This window comes from Cydia amplana, chromosome 3, assembly GCF_948474715.1.
Source record: "Cydia amplana chromosome 3, ilCydAmpl1.1, whole genome shotgun sequence".
Lineage (NCBI taxonomy): Eukaryota > Metazoa > Arthropoda > Insecta > Lepidoptera > Tortricidae > Cydia > Cydia amplana.
In genome coordinates this window covers 21,653,179-21,673,787 of record NC_086071.1, presented here as the reverse complement: position 1 = coordinate 21,673,787, position 20,609 = coordinate 21,653,179, and the positions used below count along the sequence as shown (strand labels likewise).

At 35.5% G+C, this 20,609-nt stretch overlaps 1 protein-coding gene across 1 annotated transcript in view; it reads right to left on the bottom strand.

The window, feature by feature from the left end:
* Positions 1-20,301, bottom strand: part of LOC134662776 (cytochrome P450 4d2-like) — a 54,357-nt gene extending 34,056 nt beyond the window's left edge. Inside the window, exons 1-7 of the mRNA XM_063519071.1 lie at positions 20,110-20,301; positions 5,594-5,700; positions 4,946-5,036; positions 4,394-4,579; positions 3,548-3,617; positions 2,860-3,053; positions 2,281-2,390 (exon numbers count right to left, since the gene is read on the bottom strand). Of these exons, the coding sequence (XP_063375141.1) occupies positions 2,281-2,390; positions 2,860-3,053; positions 3,548-3,617; positions 4,394-4,579; positions 4,946-5,036; positions 5,594-5,700; positions 20,110-20,263 (912 nt within the window). The 5' untranslated portion in view covers positions 20,264-20,301. The remainder of the gene's footprint in view (positions 1-2,280; positions 2,391-2,859; positions 3,054-3,547; positions 3,618-4,393; positions 4,580-4,945; positions 5,037-5,593; positions 5,701-20,109) is intronic.
* Between the last annotated feature and the right edge of the window lie 308 nt (positions 20,302-20,609).

Here is a 20,609-nt window from a genome sequence, read left to right as displayed (position 1 = left end):
ATCGATTTTTGTGGGGTTGTTTGGCAACTACAAATGAAATGAAAGGAACTACAAATAACTACAAACGATTCTGAACCAGAATCCATCATAAACATTTACGATTTTCCAAATTTTTCACATATTATTGAATTGTCATGAGAAAACTATCGTAGTGAAATCGAATCAATTTTTTTGGGGTTGTTTGGCAACTACAAATGAAATGAAAACAACTACAAGTAACTACACACTATTCTGAACCAGAATCCATCATAAACTTTTATGATTTTCCAAGTTTTTCACATATTATTGAATTGTCATGAGAAAAGCTCTCATAGTGAAATCGAATTGAATTTTGTGGGGTTGTTTGGCAACTACAAATGAAATGAAAAGAACTACAAATAACTACAAACGATTCTGAACCGGAATACATCATAAACGTTAACGAATTTCCAAGTTTTTCAAATATTATTGAATTGTCATGAGAAAAGCTCTCGTGGTAAAATCGAATCGATTTTTGTGGGGTTGTTTGGCAACTACAAATGAAATGAAAAGAACTACAAATAACTACAAACGATTGTGAACAAGAATTAATCATAAACGTGTACGATTTTCCAAGTTATTCAAATATTATTGAATTGTCATGAGAAGAGCTCTCATAGTGAAATCGAATCGATTTTTGTGGGGTTGTTTGGCAACTACAAATGAAATAAAAAGAACTACAAATAACTACAAACGATTCTGAACCAGAATCCATCATAAACGTTTACGATTTTCCAAGTTTTTCAAATATTATTAAATTGTCCTGAAAAAGCTCTCTTAGTTAAATTAAAACAAAGTTTAGTCGTTTAATTTGGCAACAACTAATGAAATTAAAAGATTTACAAATAACTACAAACAGTATAAACGATTTTACCCATAATCAATCAACACAGTGTGGGATTTATCAAGTTTTATCATACTTAGGGTCAGTTGCAGCATTCACACTTGACAGACTGTTCAACGTCACTTAGTAGTGATGGTGTGTAATTACCATTATATTATAACTTAGAGAACACTTTAAGGGTGACTGACGGTTTGGTACAACGGACCGTTTGTCCTTTTCTTGTAAAAGACATAAACGCGCTCTCGTGTTTAATTTCACCAAAAAGCTCTTTATCGGGAAAAGACATCAACGGGCTCATAAGGCTTTTTTTTATTTTTTTTATTTTTTGGAGATAATTGGCTACTACAAATAAAAATAAAAGAACTACAATCAACTACAAACGATTCTAAGCCAGGATCAACAATTAAAGCATAAGATTTCAAAAGTGGGGTGCTGGGATTTTTCTCACCCCCATAACTTTTTTTTGGGGCAACTACAAATAAAATCCTTTTAACTACAAACAACTACAAACAAAATACTATAAGAAAAAAAATATAAATAAAAAATTGGTCAAGGTCGGGTGCCAAGTTCACATAGGTTACATCAGTGGGTAGGTGGTCAGCAAGATGTACATATTATATTCTGCACTCAAGCTTCCCCGTTGAAAATAAAATTGTGCCCTGACAATTTCGGACGCGCTGCTGATTTGTCAAACATGCTGGACCCAGTGTTTAACGCAATGTATGGGTGGTTATTAATTTCAGAAAATAATTCTTCATTAAGTCAGGCGTGGCTCACTCCGCGATTTCGACGCTTTGCTGTAGCTAAAAGCTAAAAGCTAAAAGTACATCCATTCCGCGCCAATTTTGGGGAAATTTTGGCGCTCTCGCCACCTAGCGGCCATATATCTGTGCTGATCGTAACAGACGCGTTTTGTCAGAGAGTGAGTCTTCTGTACTTAGTACTATTATTTATTCTGTGATTAAGTACAGTCACGGAATTTATTTATTTATTAAATCTTTGTTGCACATAAGAAAATACAAACGTACAAAAGGCGGACTTAATGCTACAAGGATATGAAGCATTAAGAAGGAGGGTTGAATTTAAAGGTTTGTCATTTTTGAATCTTAATGCCATTACATAGAATCGAAAAGTGGCAAACCTTCAAATTCCGTGACGGTACATAGTTCATTTCCCGTTCAAATTGTGGCGCCCTGTGACCTTACACAGGTTTAAAATAACTATATGCACTTGCCTCGAACATGAATGTTGATGGAAAGAGAGCGGACGGAAGACCCAAAAAACGATGGGTGGATTGTGTGAAAGAGGATATGAGAAAGAAAGGAGTGAGTGCTGAGGTGACGCAAGACAGAGGACGCAACATGTTGTGTCGACCCCACATAACGTGGGATAGGGGCAGGAGGAAGAAGGAGACTTGCCTCGAACATGAAGGTGTCCACCTCTTCCCTGACGCTCTCGTCGCTGATTGGCTTGCCATCCACCTCCGCGAGCAGCAGCAGGTCTAAGAAGGCATGTTTGTTCTTCAATCCTGCGAAACACAAGTAGGAATAGGTACATTCTTATTTAGGAACTATTAACTACTGATATTTTACACATACATGTGTGTAGCTCTTTTTTAATCGAAGGCCTTGTTTGTTTATATCAGGGATCGGATACCGGTATTTTTTGTATGGGAACGGAAACGGTATTTTTTCGTTCTTTGCTAATTACTTCATTTCTAATTGGGCAATCTAATAATACGAAGTCGTAACCTAAACACACAACTGAGTCCTACATTTCGAGTATAAAATAATTCGAAAAATATGGTTATTTCTAAGTTTTTGCAAAAAACCGGTTCCGATCCCTGGTTTATATGGTTTCTAGCAATATTTGTAGGAAATGACTTGTAAGCTGTCGTCTTCAGATATACATCTCTCCTTGGAACGAGTCAAGCTTTTGGTATCCATATATGAAGGACCTTATTTTGCACTTTATTGCTAAGCTTCTTCTTGAATTACCAATATTTTCATCATTGTCAATCTTCACTTTCTCGTTCTCTAGCTGCCTTCTCCTGGTCTCTATGACTCTCCTCGTGTGTCCGTGTAAGATCTCCAGGGCTTCATTCTGAGTCTTCTTGTAAGGAGACAGGCTGAAGAGGAAGTCGTTTCCGAGGAGCACGTGACGCATTCGGAGAGAAACTATCTCGCTCAACCTGAAATAATAACATTACTAATATCATCAGTATCTTATACATCTACTACTGAAGATATTTCTCCCCCAAGTATCTTTACAAAGACTGGCTGTGCGATGTCCTTATGTAATGGTTCTCTTAGATCTTTACGATAGTCGGTTCACCTTATTGACTTATTGGCCTTGGTCTCGTTGCTACCGCTCTGCCTCAACAGTTATCGGTTCTACGAGCCATATGCTCTACCTGTACCACTATCATTTTAGAATGGCAACTGTGTGAGCTGTTTTAATTATGAAAAATAAAGTTAGTAGCAGATATCTAACGGACTTGACGGTCTAAAACAATGAAAGGCTAGGAGTAAGTATACCTGTACATATCGACTAAAGAGCGGGTGCCTAATTGTTGGGCGTCAATGGTGTGACGTTTCTGTGTCCAGGCTAAATGGTAATTACTTTGTTTATGATTTCGTCGTGCAAAAGGCAACGGATCAGACAGACTGATAGAAAACCACATACGTTTCGATAGCTTTGACATATTTCGACTCGCTGTCCTTTAGAGCGTTGAAGGAGACTCCCATGATAGATTCTGAAATGCGAAATGTTGGAATAGAAACGAAAATACAAATATTTTTATAAGAAAAACGTAGAAAGATTATAAAGTGCCAGGAAAATGGCCTCATCTCAGCATATTGCTGGAATATAAGTAATAAGCCTTGGAACTGGGTTGAACCGGTGGTTGAACTATATGTATAGGAAAGTACGAATTTACTTTGGTTTCATTTCAAACTTTTCGTGAGAACGCGAACTTTTACAACTTAAAAAATGCCCTGCCAGGATTTGAATCTAGGACCTCCTGCTTTGTAGGCAGGGTCACTAACTCACTAACCAACTAGGCTAGGTTTAAACAGTAATATTTTTTATATTTTTTTTTATATTGTTTTTTGGAACTTATGTACGAAATATCATTTGATATTAGCCGCTTTTCGGTGAAGGAGAACATCGTGAGGAAACCGCACTAATCCCAATACGGGCCTAGTTTACCCTCTGGGTTGGAAGGTCAGATGGCAGTCGCTTTCGTAAAAACTAGTGCCCACGCCAATTACTGGGATTAGTTGTCAAGCGGACCCCCGGCTCCCATGAGCCATGGCAAAATGCCGGGACAACCCGAGGAAGATGATAATGATGATTTTTTTATATTAAATGAAAAAAATAAAAATGTACACCTCCGGCAAGACTCGAACTTGCGACCATTGGAACACCGGCTTAATAGGTTCTGCCAACTGAGCAACGGCGACTTACCAAACGTCTGCATTGAGTACCACTCGCAGACGTTTCCGCTTGATAATTACAATGAGAAGTTACCTGTGACATTGTCCAAGGCAGCTAACGCTATAACCGGGAACAGATCAAATGGGGCCCCATCAGCTCTCTGCTGCAGCCTATCCGCCAGAACCCTGGATGTCTTGACAAAGACAGGCAGGAAGCTGGCCAGGATGTTGAAGTGGAAGGCTGGAGTCAGGAACTTGCGGTGGGACTTCCATCGGTACCCTGAAATCAGGTAATTTTTATCATGTTTCCGGAAAGTATTCCATAAGGTCAGTTTGAGGGGCATAGAAGAGTGTAGGTAAGTGACGCAATTTTTTACACTTATGATAAAGGTAAGAAGCTGGTATTTGGCATGATAACATTTAAAAAGTTAGCTTTTAACTCAGCGGTAAGTATATAATCCGTTCAGAGGGTTATCTTAAGGTAGCTTCTAAACGCGTCATGTCCCCGACAAAGTAGACCTTTTTGTGGAATACCGTGTGGAAGACGCGGATCCTCACACCACGCTGCTCCGGTATGCGAGCGAGACATCGCTATATACGTGCATAGCGCTGTCTCTTGTCAGTGTGATAATCGTGTATGACTCACCAGTTGCCGTGAGTAGGCCCTGTCCCAACCAGGGAAGAAGGAATTTATACGATCGGCCTTTTGTGATGGTCTCCGTACTGGATATGATGTGCTGAAAAATAAAACGTGAAAATAATTTCCATTAATTTATGATGATAATATATATTATACATATGTATAGCTCAGGATCAAGGCAAGACCACCAGGAACACTGGACGAAATAAGCAACAGACTTTGATAGAAGGGGTCAAACATCAAAATAAATAAAAAAGTACATGCTGAATCCATTCCATTCATATTTTTATATTATTAGAGCTTGCCTTGGGCGGTTTGTGGATATTTTAATGAGATAATAAATATCACTGACTGTATCTATTGCGTATGAATGACTTTGGTGTTGGGGGTGTGAAAAATTATAACTTTTGTCGTGTCATTTGTTTATAAATAGGGTAATTCTCCAGTAACTGGCCACCTGTTAGTCACTGGCCACCCTAAACTAAAAATGATTCTACTCACCTTTAAACAGAGTTCATTTTAGTATAAGGTGGCTAGTCATTGAAGGCTGCTTATGCTAAAATGAATTCTGTTTATAGGTGAATAGAATCATTTTTAGTTTAGAGTGGCCAGTTAATGGCCGGTGGCCAGTTACTGGCAAATTACCCTACATACCTCGACATATTTACGGTGTGAGAAGATGACGTATCTCTCGTCCAAGATCTGACAGAAGACTGCATCATTGTACGTTTTCGCAAATTCTCCAAACACTCTGACTAGAGCTGAAATGTTTTAGGTAGGGTTAGTTGTTGATCAATGAAACACTAAAAGTTTAAGCCTTCCAATCTCTGGTGTTTTTAAAGTTATCAGTGTGATATTTCGTATGAAGATAAACAATTTATTTGGCTATCATATGGCGTTCTTGGTTTCTACTTATTTTTAACAGTTTCTGTATTATAAAGCTTTTTTTGAAAAATGAGTTTTGTTTCATTGTGTATTTGTGCATGTTTTCAATGAAACACTCTAATTTTTACAGTGAAACAGATGTAATATATATAGTCTACCATGAAACATCCTTAATAAACATTGAAACGTTGTAATAAATAAGTTACATTAATACATACATCCTTTCAATCAATTAATGAGAAAGGAAAGAAGAACATAGTGGTAGGCTGAAATTTGTTATTTAAAAGGTTTCCGAAATATGGAATCGTTATAAGATTGCTGAAATATCTAAAAGCGAAAGACGTGTTTCATTGTACACACACCTAAGTTTCATTGTGAAACGAAAATCTGGTCGACACTTACGGCATGCTGCGAGAAAGGCGCCTTTTATGTCCACGGAGCATGATTGCCAACTAGGTGGACGCGGGAGGGTTTTAAGCATCTCCATGCTTGATATCATACACTTTCTTGCAACATAGTGTTTATAAACGACTGTTTCAATGTTAGACATGTGACCTTAACCTTGCCATCAATGAAACATTCAACATATAAACTATCCTATGTCAGCCATTTCTAAAGTTAAGTACTTATCTTATATTTTGTCATATGATAGATAAATTATTATCAATTTTCATAGTATTTTAGTTTCACAAATTTCGCACATAGTCTTTAATTAATTAAAAAAAATATGAGTTTGTTTCATTGTGTACTAATACTGGTGTTCAGTGAACATCATGTTTCATTGTTTACTACATAAAAATGTTTCATTGTGAGACTAGGGGGTGTTTTTTGAAACAATTAAAAGAAACTGCACCAAAGAGTGAAAGAAATTTAAAAATAGTGTAAAAATAACAACACCTTGAAGATATTTATCCATTTATTTTCTTGTCTTATTCCAATTCACAATAATCTCGTCTTATGACAACCGTTCGCTAGCAGGACTCAACAACCAAAGAGAGCTGTCCGCCAAGTGTCTTGCTTTTTATACCCAACCAATAACAGTCTTCAATTTCAAACTACCCTTAACTTTAAAAACTTATTAAGTAGGTATGCTAGGTCTTATTTCAAACTACCCGTAACTTTAAAAACGAATTAAATAGGTATGCTAAATACCAAAAACCCTACACTCGTCCATCCTGACTCCGTGTATGTCCTCATACACGTGCCAGGTGGAAACCCTACACTTGGCCGACAGACTACGTATACTACTTAACAGTGGATACACTAATCGCATAGGATACGAAACAGTTTCAATCAGGCATCAGCAAGTGAAAATCTCAAAAACATCATCTAAATAACCTTTCGTATGCCTGCCACACAATTTGGACTAGAATTTACAGTTTCAAGGTTATTAATTCAGTGGTAAATTTTGACTAAAGCATACGAAGGGTTAAAATTGTTACTCTTCTGCCGGAGACATCCTGCTGGAGACGGCTCGCACCGGACTCTGGCGGCGCGAGGCGGGCTCCTGCTGGAGACGGCTCGCACCGGACTCGCACCGGACTCTGGCGGCGCGAGGGGGGCGGCTGCTGGAGACGGCTCGCATCGGACTCAGGCGGCGCGAGGCGGGGGACGCCGGTAGAGGTGCGGCGCTCAACTTGCTAAAAATATCCAACATTGGGTTAATAATCACAACAGTGTACACCTTGACTAGTAATTCAGGGTAACAGATCATTAATTGCCATTTATTATTCGATTTTCATGAGTAATGATCATCTCTATCTGCAGGTAGATAGTACACGAACCAATTCAATTCTCGTGACTGAAACAACAGAGTACACGAACCAATTCAATTCTCGTGACTGAAGCACTATCAATCTTCCTGCCATATATAATATGAACCAGTTCAAATCTTTTCTAAAATGGTAGTACTTAGCTGTGTCAGCACACGAATCAAATCAAATTCTCGTGGCTTCAACATCATTTTCCATTATCATGTCAAGAAATCTTCAATTATAAACCTCACTCTTGAGACAGGAATATTTCCCGAGAACCTTTCAGTAACTTTAACCCTGACTATAATTTATAAAATATTACTATGATGAATAACAGCGATAATTAAGTAATTATTGTGTACAACTTGACCTATTATGTTCCCATTATCAATGCATTAATCATCTGGTACTAAAAACCTATACCTAATAGCTCCCCTCCCAATGTTTTCAGAGAAGGTCGTATATTCTAGCTTGTTAGGATTTATCCAAGCTGACAAAGTACTTAGTCCATCAATTGCAAGACGCGTTGGGATTTTCAGACTATTAGATTTTTTTATAATATGCATATTGTTTTATGAAAGACTTGAACAGTATATTAATTCACTAAACGTCTTTATAGCATACCAAATCCCGCAGTTCGGGAATAAACATAGCACCTAAATAGGCGTGTTTCCGCAGAAAAAGGACCAGTAATATTTTCTCTACACGTTGAATTAAATAAATTATACGTTTCAAATGTTACATGGCAGACATAAACGATAGAACTGCAAAAACCTGATGTTTTACCTATCCGTACCTTCCGACTTGTTCTAGAATACAATCAAAAATGTATACCAACTGGGGTGATTACGACGACGTTGTAATTATGTTTAGGTTGTAAGAAAACTGCCCACGCAATATGTATCACCAATATCCACTCAGAGATTTCTTCAAGGAAATACTTGCGTTAATTGAGATCTACATACTGGAGCTTCGCCTTTTTGTAAACATAAAATATTAAGAATAAATCTTATTAATTACGATTTGCGCACTAGTATAAATATAATTATCAAATTTCAAGTTCGGCAATAAGTAAAAGTATAAAAGTGAATTCTTTACCGCAATACGTGTCTTTAATAACCTCCCAGTTGAAATTAATATCTCTTATTATTAAATTATCTCTTTTAAAAACTGCCTCAATGGTAATCTACTATTATTTGACGAGTTTTTTATAGTTCATGCATTATTTAATATATCCGCTTATCTAGTAATGAGATAATGTTTATTATTGTACATTTAAACATAATAATATAACCAATAAGAGGCCATCAATCCTCCTCGATCTCGGTTTAATTGTGGTGAGTTCTACAGGTTCAACCATGCACTCTTCATTATCGCTTATATTAAAATCATCATATTAAAATAATTTCAATGTAATGCTGCAACATTAACTGCAGTAACCTATGAATTAAAAATATGATTCAATAATTCAATGATTCAATAATTCAATAATTCAACGATTCTACAATTCAATAATTCAACGATTCTACAATTCAATAATTCAACGATTCTACAATTCAATAATTAAACGATTCTACAATTCAATAATTCAACGATTCTACAATTCATTAATTCAACGATTCTACAATTCAATAGTTCAACGATTCTACAATTCAATAATTCAACGATTCTACAATTCAATAATTCAACGATTCTACAATTCAATAATTCAACGATTCTACAATTCAATAATTCAACGATTCTACAATTCAATAATTCAACGATTCTACAATTCAATAATTCAACGATTCTACAATTCAATAATTCAACGATTCTACAATTCAATCAACCAACGATTCTACAATTCAATCAACCAACGATTCTACAATTCAATCAACCAACGATTCTTCTACAATTCAATCAACCAACGATTCTACAATTCAATCAACCAACGATTCTACAATTCAATCAACCAATGATTCTACAATTCAATCAACCAATGACTCTACAATTCAATCAACCAATGACTCTACAATTCAATCAACCAATGACTCTACAATTCAATCAACCAATGACTCTATAATTCAATCAACCAATGACTATAATTCAAGCCCAATAACTATAATTCAAGCCCAATGACTATAATTCAAGCCCAATGACTATAAATTATGACTATAATTCAATCAACCAATGACTCGATCATTCAATAAACCAAACGACTCTATAATTCAATAAACCAAACGACTCTATAATTCAATAAACCAAACGACTCTATAATTCAATAAACCAAACGACTCTATAATTCAATAAACCAAATGACTCTATAATTCAATAAACCAAATGACTCTATAATTCAATAAACCAAATGACTCTATAATTCAATAAACCAAATGACTCTATAATTCAATAAACCAAATGACTCTATAATTCAATAAACCAAATGACTCTATAATTCAATAAACCAAATGACTCTATAATTCAATAAACCAAATGACTATAATTCAATAAACCAAATGACTATAATTCAATAAACCAAATGACTATCAATACTAGATACTAGATACTCGATACTAGATACTCGATACTAGATACTCGATACTAGATACTCGATACTAGATACTCGATACTCGATACCAGATACTCGATACTAGATACTAGATACTCGATACTAGATACTCGATACTAGATACTCGATACTAGATACTCGATACCAGATACTCGATACTAGATACTCGATACCAGATACTCGATACCAGATACTCGATACTAGATACTCGATACTCGATACCAGATACTCGATACTAGATACTCGATACTAGATACTCGATACTAGATACTCGATACTAGATTCTCGATACTAGATACTCGATACCAGATACTCGATACTAGATACCATATACTCGATACCAGATACTCGATACTAGATACTCGATACTCGATACTCGATACTCGATACTCGATACTCGATACTCGATACCTACTCGATACTCGACCAATAAATAAACAAAGCAACAAATCAATCAATTCACAGAAAATGTGCCGTTAATGAGCTAATTATTGTCCAATTTTGTTTATAATCAGATGGCATTATAAATGTGGAGCTTCCTTGCAGTTCAAATAGAAATCACAAAAGTTGGTCAAAGGCCTGACCGGCTGAGAACCACTCATAGATCGTATCTATTATTTCGTAAGATAAGATATATACGCGTTATTATATCGCATTGACATATTTAGGCAAAAATTTCTCATAATTGGTACACAAGTAATAGTTTCTATCGGTTCATCAAATTTATTTTTCTCAACTTATCCTCTGGCAATATATTCATCTTATACTTATGTTATATGTGCTAGATGTCGATGAACGAGATGAAGTCAAGCAATTCACGGTATCTAACACACATTACCATATCAATTCATTCATAATATAATAGTAAAAGTAGGTGTACATGACCTGATGTCCAGTGGCGCGTGCCTCTCGCTAAGGCTGTCGAAGCGGGGTTACTCCTGACTTTCACAACAGGACTCTGCTTCGGTCTGGATTCCTTTTTCACTGCCGCTGTTATTCCAGCTACATTCCCTTTCGCGAAGACCGAGGCTTCTGGTGTTCGCAAGCGCCGTTGATCATCATGAGTCATCGTCAGCCATATTCTCCAACAACTCGGCATGAAACGTAAAAGTATCCGGTGTTACATATACCTATATACTATATCATAATACCTTATAAACTATAAAGGAATTATATGACAAAATAATGTTTAATCTATGCGTCGTAGCAAAAAAAATGACTGAAAATTCAATGCCCCGTTTGCATAGTAAGCCATCTACTTATATTCCACAAATTTTAACATTAAGGATCAAAATCAAAACTCAAAATCTTCAATTAAATTGCGAGACCTGGTTATAAATCATAAATATCAATTTATCTCTGAAACTATGCGCCGTAGTGAAGAAATAATGAAAATTAAGGCACCCTTGAATACTCCAACCAACACATATCATGTAAAAATAACAACACCTTGAAGATATTTATCCATTTATTTTCTTGTCTTTTTCCAATTTACAATAATCTCTTCTCTTGACAACCGCCTGCTAGCACGACTCAACAACCAAAGAGAGCTGTCCGCCAAGTGTCTTTCTTTTTATACCCAACCAATAACAGTCTTCAATTTCAAACTACCCTTAACTTTAAAAACTTATTAAGTAGGTATGCTAGGTCTTATTTCAAACTACCCGTAACTTTAAAAACGAATTAAATAGGTATGCTAAATACCAAAAACCCTACACTCGTCCATCCTGACTCCGTGTATGTCCTCATACACGTGCCAGGTGGAAACCCTACACTTGGCCGACAGACTACGTATACTACTTAACAGTGGATACACTAATCGCATAGGATACGAAACAGTTTCAATCAGGCATCAGCAAGTCAAAATCTCAAAAACATCATCTAAATAACCTTTCGTATGCCTGCCACACAATTTGGACTAGAATTTACAGTTTCAAGGTTATTAATTCAGTGGTAAATTTTGACTAAAGCATACGAAGGGTTAAAATTGTTACTCTTCTGCCGGAGACATCCTGCTGGAGACGGCTCGCACCGGACTCTGGCGGCGCGAGGCGGGCTCCTGCTGGAGACGGCTCGCACCGGACTCGCACCGGACTCTGGCGGCGCGAGGCGGGCTCCTGCTGGAGACGGCTCGCACCGGACTCTGGCGGCGCGAGGCGGGCTCCTGCTGGAGACGGCTCGCATCGGACTCAGGCGACGCGAGGCGGGGGACGCCGGTAGAGGTGCGGCGCTCAACTTGCTAAAAATATCCAACATTGGGTTAATAATCACAACAGTGTACACCTTGACTAATGATTCAGGGTAACAGATCATTAATTGCCATTTATTATTCGATTTTCATGAGTAATGATCATCTCTATCTGCAGGTAGATAGTACACGAACCAATTCAATTCTCGTGACTGAAACAACAGAGTACACGAACCAATTCAATTCTCGTGACTGAAGCACTATCAATCTTCCTATAATATGAACCAGTTCAAATCTTTTCTAAAATGGTAGTACTCAGCTGTGTCAGCACACGAATCAAATCAAATTCTCGTGGCTTCAACATCATTTTCCATTATCATGTCAAGAAATCTTCAATTATAAACCTCACTCTTGAGACAGGAATATTTCCCGAGAACCTTTCAGTAACTTTAACCCTGACTATAATTTATAAAATATTACTTATGATGGATAACAGCGATAATTAAGTAATTATTGTGTACAACTTGACCTATTATGTTCCCATTATCAATGCATTAATCATCTGGTACTAAAAACCTATACCTAATAGCTCCCCTCCCAATGTTTTCAGAGAAGGTCGTATATTCTAGCTTGTTAGGATTTATCCAAGCTGACAAAGTACTTAGTTCATCAATTGCAAGACGCGTTGGGATTTTCAGACTATTAGATTTTTTTTATAATATGCATATTGTTTTATGAAAGACTTGAACAGTATATTAATTCACTAACCGTCTTTACAGCATACCAAATCCCGCAGTTCGGGAATAAACATAGCACCTAAATAGGCGTGTTTCCGCAGAAAAAGGACCAGTAATATTTTCTCTACACGTTGAATTAAATAAATTATACGTTTCAAATGTTACATGGCAGACATAAACGATAGAACTGCAAAAACCTGATGTTTTACCTATCCGTACCTTCCGACTTGTTCTAGAATACAATCAAAAATGTATACCATGGAATCGCATATTTTGTAACTGAAATATGGTATCATTTAACTACTGGGGTGATTACGACGACGTTGTAATTATGTTTAGGTTGTAAGAAAACTGCCCACGCAACATGTATCACCAATATCCACTCAGAGATTTCTTCAAGGAAATACTTGCGTTAATTGAGATCTACATACTGGAGCTAGAGATTTCTTCAAGGAAATACTTGCGTTAATTGAGATCTACATACTGGAGCTTCGCCTTTTTGTAAACATAAAATATTAAGAATAAATCTTTTAATTACGATTTGCGCACTAGTATAAATATAATTATCAAATTTCAAGTTCGGCAATAAGTAAAAGTATAAAAGTGAATTCTTTACCGCAATACGTGTCTTTAATAACCTCCCAGTTGAAATTAATATCTCTTATTATTAAATTATCTGTTTTAAAAACTGCCTCAATGGTAATCTACTATTATTTGACATAAGTAAAAGTATAAAAGTGAATTCTTTACCGCAATACGTGTCTTTAATAACCTCCCAGTTGAAATTAATATCTCTTATTATTAAATTATCTCTTTTAAAAACTGCCTCAATGGTAATCTACTATTATTTGACGAGTTTTTTATAGTTCATGCATTATTTAATATATCAGCTTATCTAATTAATTTAAACATAATATTTAATATAACCAATAAGAGGCCATCAATCCTCCTCGATCTCGGTTTAATTGCGGTGAGTTCTACAGGTTCAACCATGCACTCTTCATTATCGCTTATATTAAAATCATATTAAAATCATTTCAATGTAATGCTGCAACATCAACTGCAGTAACCTATGAATTAAAAATATGATTCAATAATTCAATGATTCAATAATTCAACGATTCTACAATTCAATAATTCAACGATTCTACAATTCAATAATTCAACGATTCTACAATTCAATAGTTCAACGATTCTACAATTCAATAGTTCAACGATTCTACAATTCAATAATTCAACGATTCCATAATTCAGATTCTACAATTCAATAGTTCAACGATTCTACAATTCAATAATTCAACGATTCCATAATTCAATAACTCAACGATTCTACAATTCAATAATTCAACGATTCTACAATTCAATAATTCAACGATTCTACAATTCAATCAACCAACGATTCTACAATTCAATCAACCAACGATTCTACAATTCAATCAACCAACGATTCTACAATTCAATCAACCAACGATTCTACAATTCAATCAACCAACGATTCTACAATTCAATCAACCAACGATTCTACAATTCAATCAACCAACGATTCTACAATTCAATCAACCAACGATTCTACAATTCAATCAACCAACGACTCGATCATTCAATAAACCAAACGACTCGATCATTCAATAAACCAAACGACTCGATCATTCAATAAACCAAACGACTCGATCATTCAATAAACCAAACGACTCGATCATTCAATAAACCAAACGACTCGATCATTCAATAAACCAAACGACTCTAATTCAATAAACCAAACGACTCTAATTCAATAAACCAAACGACTCTAATTCAATAAACCAAACGACTCTATAATTCAATAACCCAAACGACTCTATAATTCAATAAACCAAACGACTCTATAATTCAATAAACCAAACGACTCTATAATTCAATAAACCAAACGACTCTATAATTCAATAAACCAAACGACTCTATAATTCAATAAACCAAACGACTCTATAATTCAATAAACCAAACGACTCTATAATTCAATAAACCAAACGACTCTATAATTCAATAAACCAAACGACTCTATAATTCAATAAACCAAACGACTCTATAATTCAATAAACCAAATGACTCTATTATAATTCAATAAACCAAATGACTCTATAATTCAATAAACCAAATGACTCTATAATTCAATAAACCAAATGACTCTATAATTCAATAAACCAAATGACTCTATAATTCAATAAACCAAATGACTCTATAATTCAATAAACCAAATGACTCTATAATTCAATAAACCAAATGACTCTATAATTCAATATACCAAATGACTCTATAATTCAATATACCAAATGACTCTATAATTCAATATACCAAATGACTCTATAATTCAATAAACCAAATGACTCTATAATTCAATAAACCAAATGACTCTATAATTCAATATACCAAATGACTCTATAATTCAATATACCAAATGACTCTATAATTCAATAAACCAAATGACTCTAATTCAATAAACCAAATGACTATAATACAATAAACCAAATGACTCTATAATTCAATAGACCAAATGACTCTATAATTCAATAAACCAAATGACTATCAATACTAGATACTAGATACTAGATACTCGATACTCGATACTAGATACTCGATACTAGATACTCGATACTAGATACTCGATACTAGATACTCGATACTCGATACTCGATACTCGATACTCGATACTCGATACTCGATACTCGATACTCGATACTCGATACTCGATACTCGATACTCGATACTCGATACTCGATACTCGATACTCGATACTCGATACTCGATACTCGATACTCGATACTCGATACTCGATACTCGATACTCGATACTCGATACTCGATACTCGATACTCGATACTCGATACTCGATACTCGATACTCGATACTCGATACTCGATACTCGATACTCGATACTCGATACTCGATACTCGATACTCGATAATCACGATCAATTCACAGAAAATGTGCCGTTAATGAGCTAATTATTGTCCAATTTTGTTTATAATCAGATGGCATTATAAATGTGGAGCTTCCTTGCAGTTCAAATAGAAATCACAAAAGTTGGTCAAAGGCCTGACCGGCTGAGAACCACTCATAGATCGTATCTATTATTTCGTAAGATAAGATATATACGCGTTATTATATCGCATTGACATATTTAGGCAAAAATTTCTCATAATTGGTACACAAGTAATAGTTTCTATCGGTTCATCAAATTTATTTTTCTCAACTTATCCTCTGGCAATATATTCATCTTATACTTATGTTATATGTGCTAGATGTCGATGAACGAGATGAAGTCAAGCAATTCACGGTATCTAACACACATTACCATATCAAATCATTCATAATATAATAGTAAAAGTAGGTGTACATGACCTGATGTCCAGTGGCGCGTGCCTCTCGCTAAGGCTGTCGAAGCGGGGTTACTCCTGACTTTCACAACAGGACTCTGCTTCGGTCTGGATTCCTTTTTCACTGCCGCTGTTATTCCAGCTACATTCCCTTTCGCGAAGACCGAGGCTTCTGGTGTTCGCAAGCGCCGTTGATCATCATGAGTCATCGTCAGCCATATTCTCCAACAACTCGGCATGAAACGTAAAAGTATCCGGTGTTACATATACCTATATACTATATCATAATACCTTATAAACTATAAAGGAATTATATGACAAAATAATGTTTAATGGTAGTTCAAATTATAAACATTCATTTATCTCAAAAACTATGCGTCGTAGCAAAAAAATGACTGAAAATTCAATGTCCCGTTTGCATAGTAAGCCATCTACTTATATTCCACAAATTTTAACATTAAGGATCAAAATCAAAACTCAAAATCTTCAATTAAATTGCGAGACCTGGTTATAAATCATAAATATCAATTTATCTCTGAAACTATGCGCCGTAGTGAAGAAATAATGAAAATTAAGGCACCCTTGAATACTCCAACCAACACATATCAAGACCCACGTGTTGACATATTCTGCCTAATTCCCACATGTGTGTGGGTAAGTAAGTAGCAAAGAAGTTAATAACTACAGTCACGTATCTATTTATTAAGAAGAACACGTGTACTTGATTTTGTTAACTGAACATTATTATGCCTAGCTGTCGGTGGCATGGTGGTTAAATACTTTGAATTCTCGACCAACTGACGCATATATTCTTATGATTACACATTGATATTATGTCCATTTAATTACATTTATGGGTCAAACTAACCTAAGTTTAACTGATATGCAATTAGATAGCCTATAATCATAATCATCATAATATTATTAATAAATGATGCAGGTACTCATTTAAATTAAATAAAAATGTTACCAGTACCATATTTCTTACGTAATTCATTAGAATTTCGTATAGTTAATTAATTATCTCCAAGCTCAGAATAAGGGTCATGTTATCAGTTATCTCACTAAATCAATAAGTAATAGCAGTAGGCGTGTACTTACGTTCTGCACACTTCTGAAGTGTAAAAATAACAACACCTTGAAGATATTTATCCATTTATTTTCTTGTCTTTTTCCAATTTACAATAATCTCTTCTCTTGACAACCGCCTGCTAGCACGACTCAACAACCAAAGAGAGCTGTCCGCCAAGTGTCTTTCTTTTTATACCCAACCAATAACAGTCTTCAATTTCAAACTACCCTTAACTTTAAAAACTTATTAAGTAGGTATGCTAGGTCTTATTTCAAACTACCCGTAACTTTAAAAACGAATTAAATAGGTATGCTAAATACCAAAAACCCTACAATCAAGACCCACGTGTTGACATATTCTGCCTAATTCCCACATGTGTGTGGGTAAGTAAGTAGCAAAGAAGTTAATAACTACAGTCACGTATCTATTTATTAAGAAGAACACGTGTACTTGATTTTGTTAACTGAACATTATTATGCCTAGCTGTCGGTGGCATGGTGGTTAAATACTTTGAATTCTCGACAAACTGACGCATATATTCTTATGATTACACATTGATATTATGTCCATTTAATTACATTTATGGGTCAAACTAACCTAAGTTTAACTGATATGCAATTAGATAGCCTATAATCATAATCATCATAATATTATTAATAAATGATGCAGGTACTCATTTAAATTAAATAAAAATGTTACCAGTACCATATTTCTTACGTAATCCATTAGAATTTCGTATAGTTAATTAATTATCTCCAAGCTCAGAATAAGGGTCATGTTATCAGTTATCTCACTAAATCAATAAGTAATAGCAGTAGGCGTGTACTTACGTTCTGCACACTTCTGAAGTGTAAAAATAACAACACCTTGAAGATATTTATCCATTTATTTTCTTGTCTTATTCCAATTCACAATAATCTCGTCTTATGACAACCGTTCGCTAGCAGGACTCAATAACCAAAGAGAGCTGTCCGCCAAGTGTCTTTCTTTTTATACCCAACCAATAACAGTCTTCAATTTCAAACTACCCTTAACTTTAAAAACTTATTAAGTAGGTATGCTAGGTCTTATTTCAAACTACCCGTAACTTTAAAAACGAATTAAATAGGTATGCTAAATACCAAAAACCCTACAATATTTAGCTCCAAAGTAACTTTAATACACATAGAACACAACAAAAAATTAAATAACGCCAAACTAGATTCTATATCTTGGTAAAAAATTGCGAAACATAAATGAAAAATATTACTTTTGTCGCACGAATTCACAATAACGCTCGTAGCAACGTGCTCCTTCTCCGAGGCGCGCTCGCGTATTGGGAAGGTGCTGAGGGTCCCTGAGCCTGCCCTTGCTTGACAGACGGCACTAGCTGATAACACCTAGTTTCCGAGATATCGCAAAGTTTCACTGTGTACGATTGTTTCAATGTTCGACAAGTGACCCTATATATGTATTATTAGTTATTACAGAGAAGATTAAGGCTGTTAAAAATGAGTAGAGTATAAGTCTGCAACGATTTTGATAGCACATGCAGTGCAAGTGTTATATTTATACGTCATTATTTCGCAGAAGTTTGACATTTAAAATACCACGTGCACCGCGTGTGCTTTTAAAATCGTTGCAGACTTATCTTGGTCTAACTCTAGGAGAATTTGTTGTTATAGGCAATAGAAAAACACCCTTTATGCATATTTCAACTGTTTACAAATTACTTAACAGTCATTCCTTTTTGAAAGTCGGTTAGAAATGAAACATTATTTGGACAGCATCAGTTATTGGTAAGGAGACAATCAATAGTTTCAAAGAGACAAACAATCAAGAGATACGATCAATAGTTTCTTTGGGGTCAACTTACGGTAATGTACTAAAAACCCACAAATTAATAAAAACTTTATCCATAAGTACATTAATTTACTATGGAGAAAACGTGAAATTTAATTCACAGTTCTCTATCTGGCCAATCAGTCCTGTTACATTTAAGAACCATAATACTGTATATTACTGTAATAACTGTATATTACTGTAATATGTACTGTACATTGCTGTTGTAGGACTGATGGGCGAGGTAGAAAATTGTGAGTATAATTTTACATTTTCTCCATAGTAAATGTATGGAGAAAGTTTTTATTAATTTGTGGCTTTTTAGTACATTACCGTAAGTTGACCCCAAAGAAACTATTGATACCTACTGGATAGAAAATGGAATCGATTGGCATACAAAAATAGCATGTGAAAAATAAAAGTTTTCATTTTCATACAAATAGTATGGGAAAAGTTTTCCTCGAATTTGTGGCTTTTCTAGCCGGAATTTTCTTTTTGCTTCCATACAAGCTTTTGATCCTCAATAGGAATGGGATCGATTGGCATAAAAAAAAGTTTGTAAAAAATGACCTATTTCTCGCAACCTGTATGTTTTTTCCAAAATCTGTAAAAGCCAATCTTCATTAATTTGAAATCGAGGTACGTTTTCTCGTAGCAGCACGGGATCTGGTAGCTGCCCTCACTGACCCAAAAAGACAATGCACCCTGTATAGGAGTATCTATTTAACTCTTTTGGAAGAAAATAAAACAAATTCAAAAAACAATCAATTTTTTATGTTTTTCGCGTAGACTTCAAATAGGAACAGACTTAGGTACCTGCGGAATCCAAACCGATGAGCCGATGTCCATACCCCACAACAGGCAAGAGGGCCGGCCCGTCCAGCCTACTCCTTCTCTTCTCCCGAAGCACATTCACCCATGTCACCAACACATATGCCACTAATACACCCAGTACAATTAAAGAGAGCATTTTATAGCACCGACTCTTAATAGTTCTTCGGTAACACAGATGACTTTGTGTCGTTGTAGTTTATCACTATTGGTCAAATTACCGAGATTATAAGAGTACCGTAAAACCTGCTAATTATACCTAGTCCAATATCTACTACAACTATGGTCCACAACTAAGCTCAATATGGGTAAGTGCAGCTGCGGACCACACTAGCGTCTTTTGAACGTCGGCGTGTTACATAGGAACCCGCGAACTGCAATGGAGACCTGCTGCAGTTCGACCCAGAGCAAATCGAAATACATAATTGAAGTTAATGTTTGGGCGGTTTTACGGTAGAGTAAGACCAAGCTGGCAGAGAGCTTGA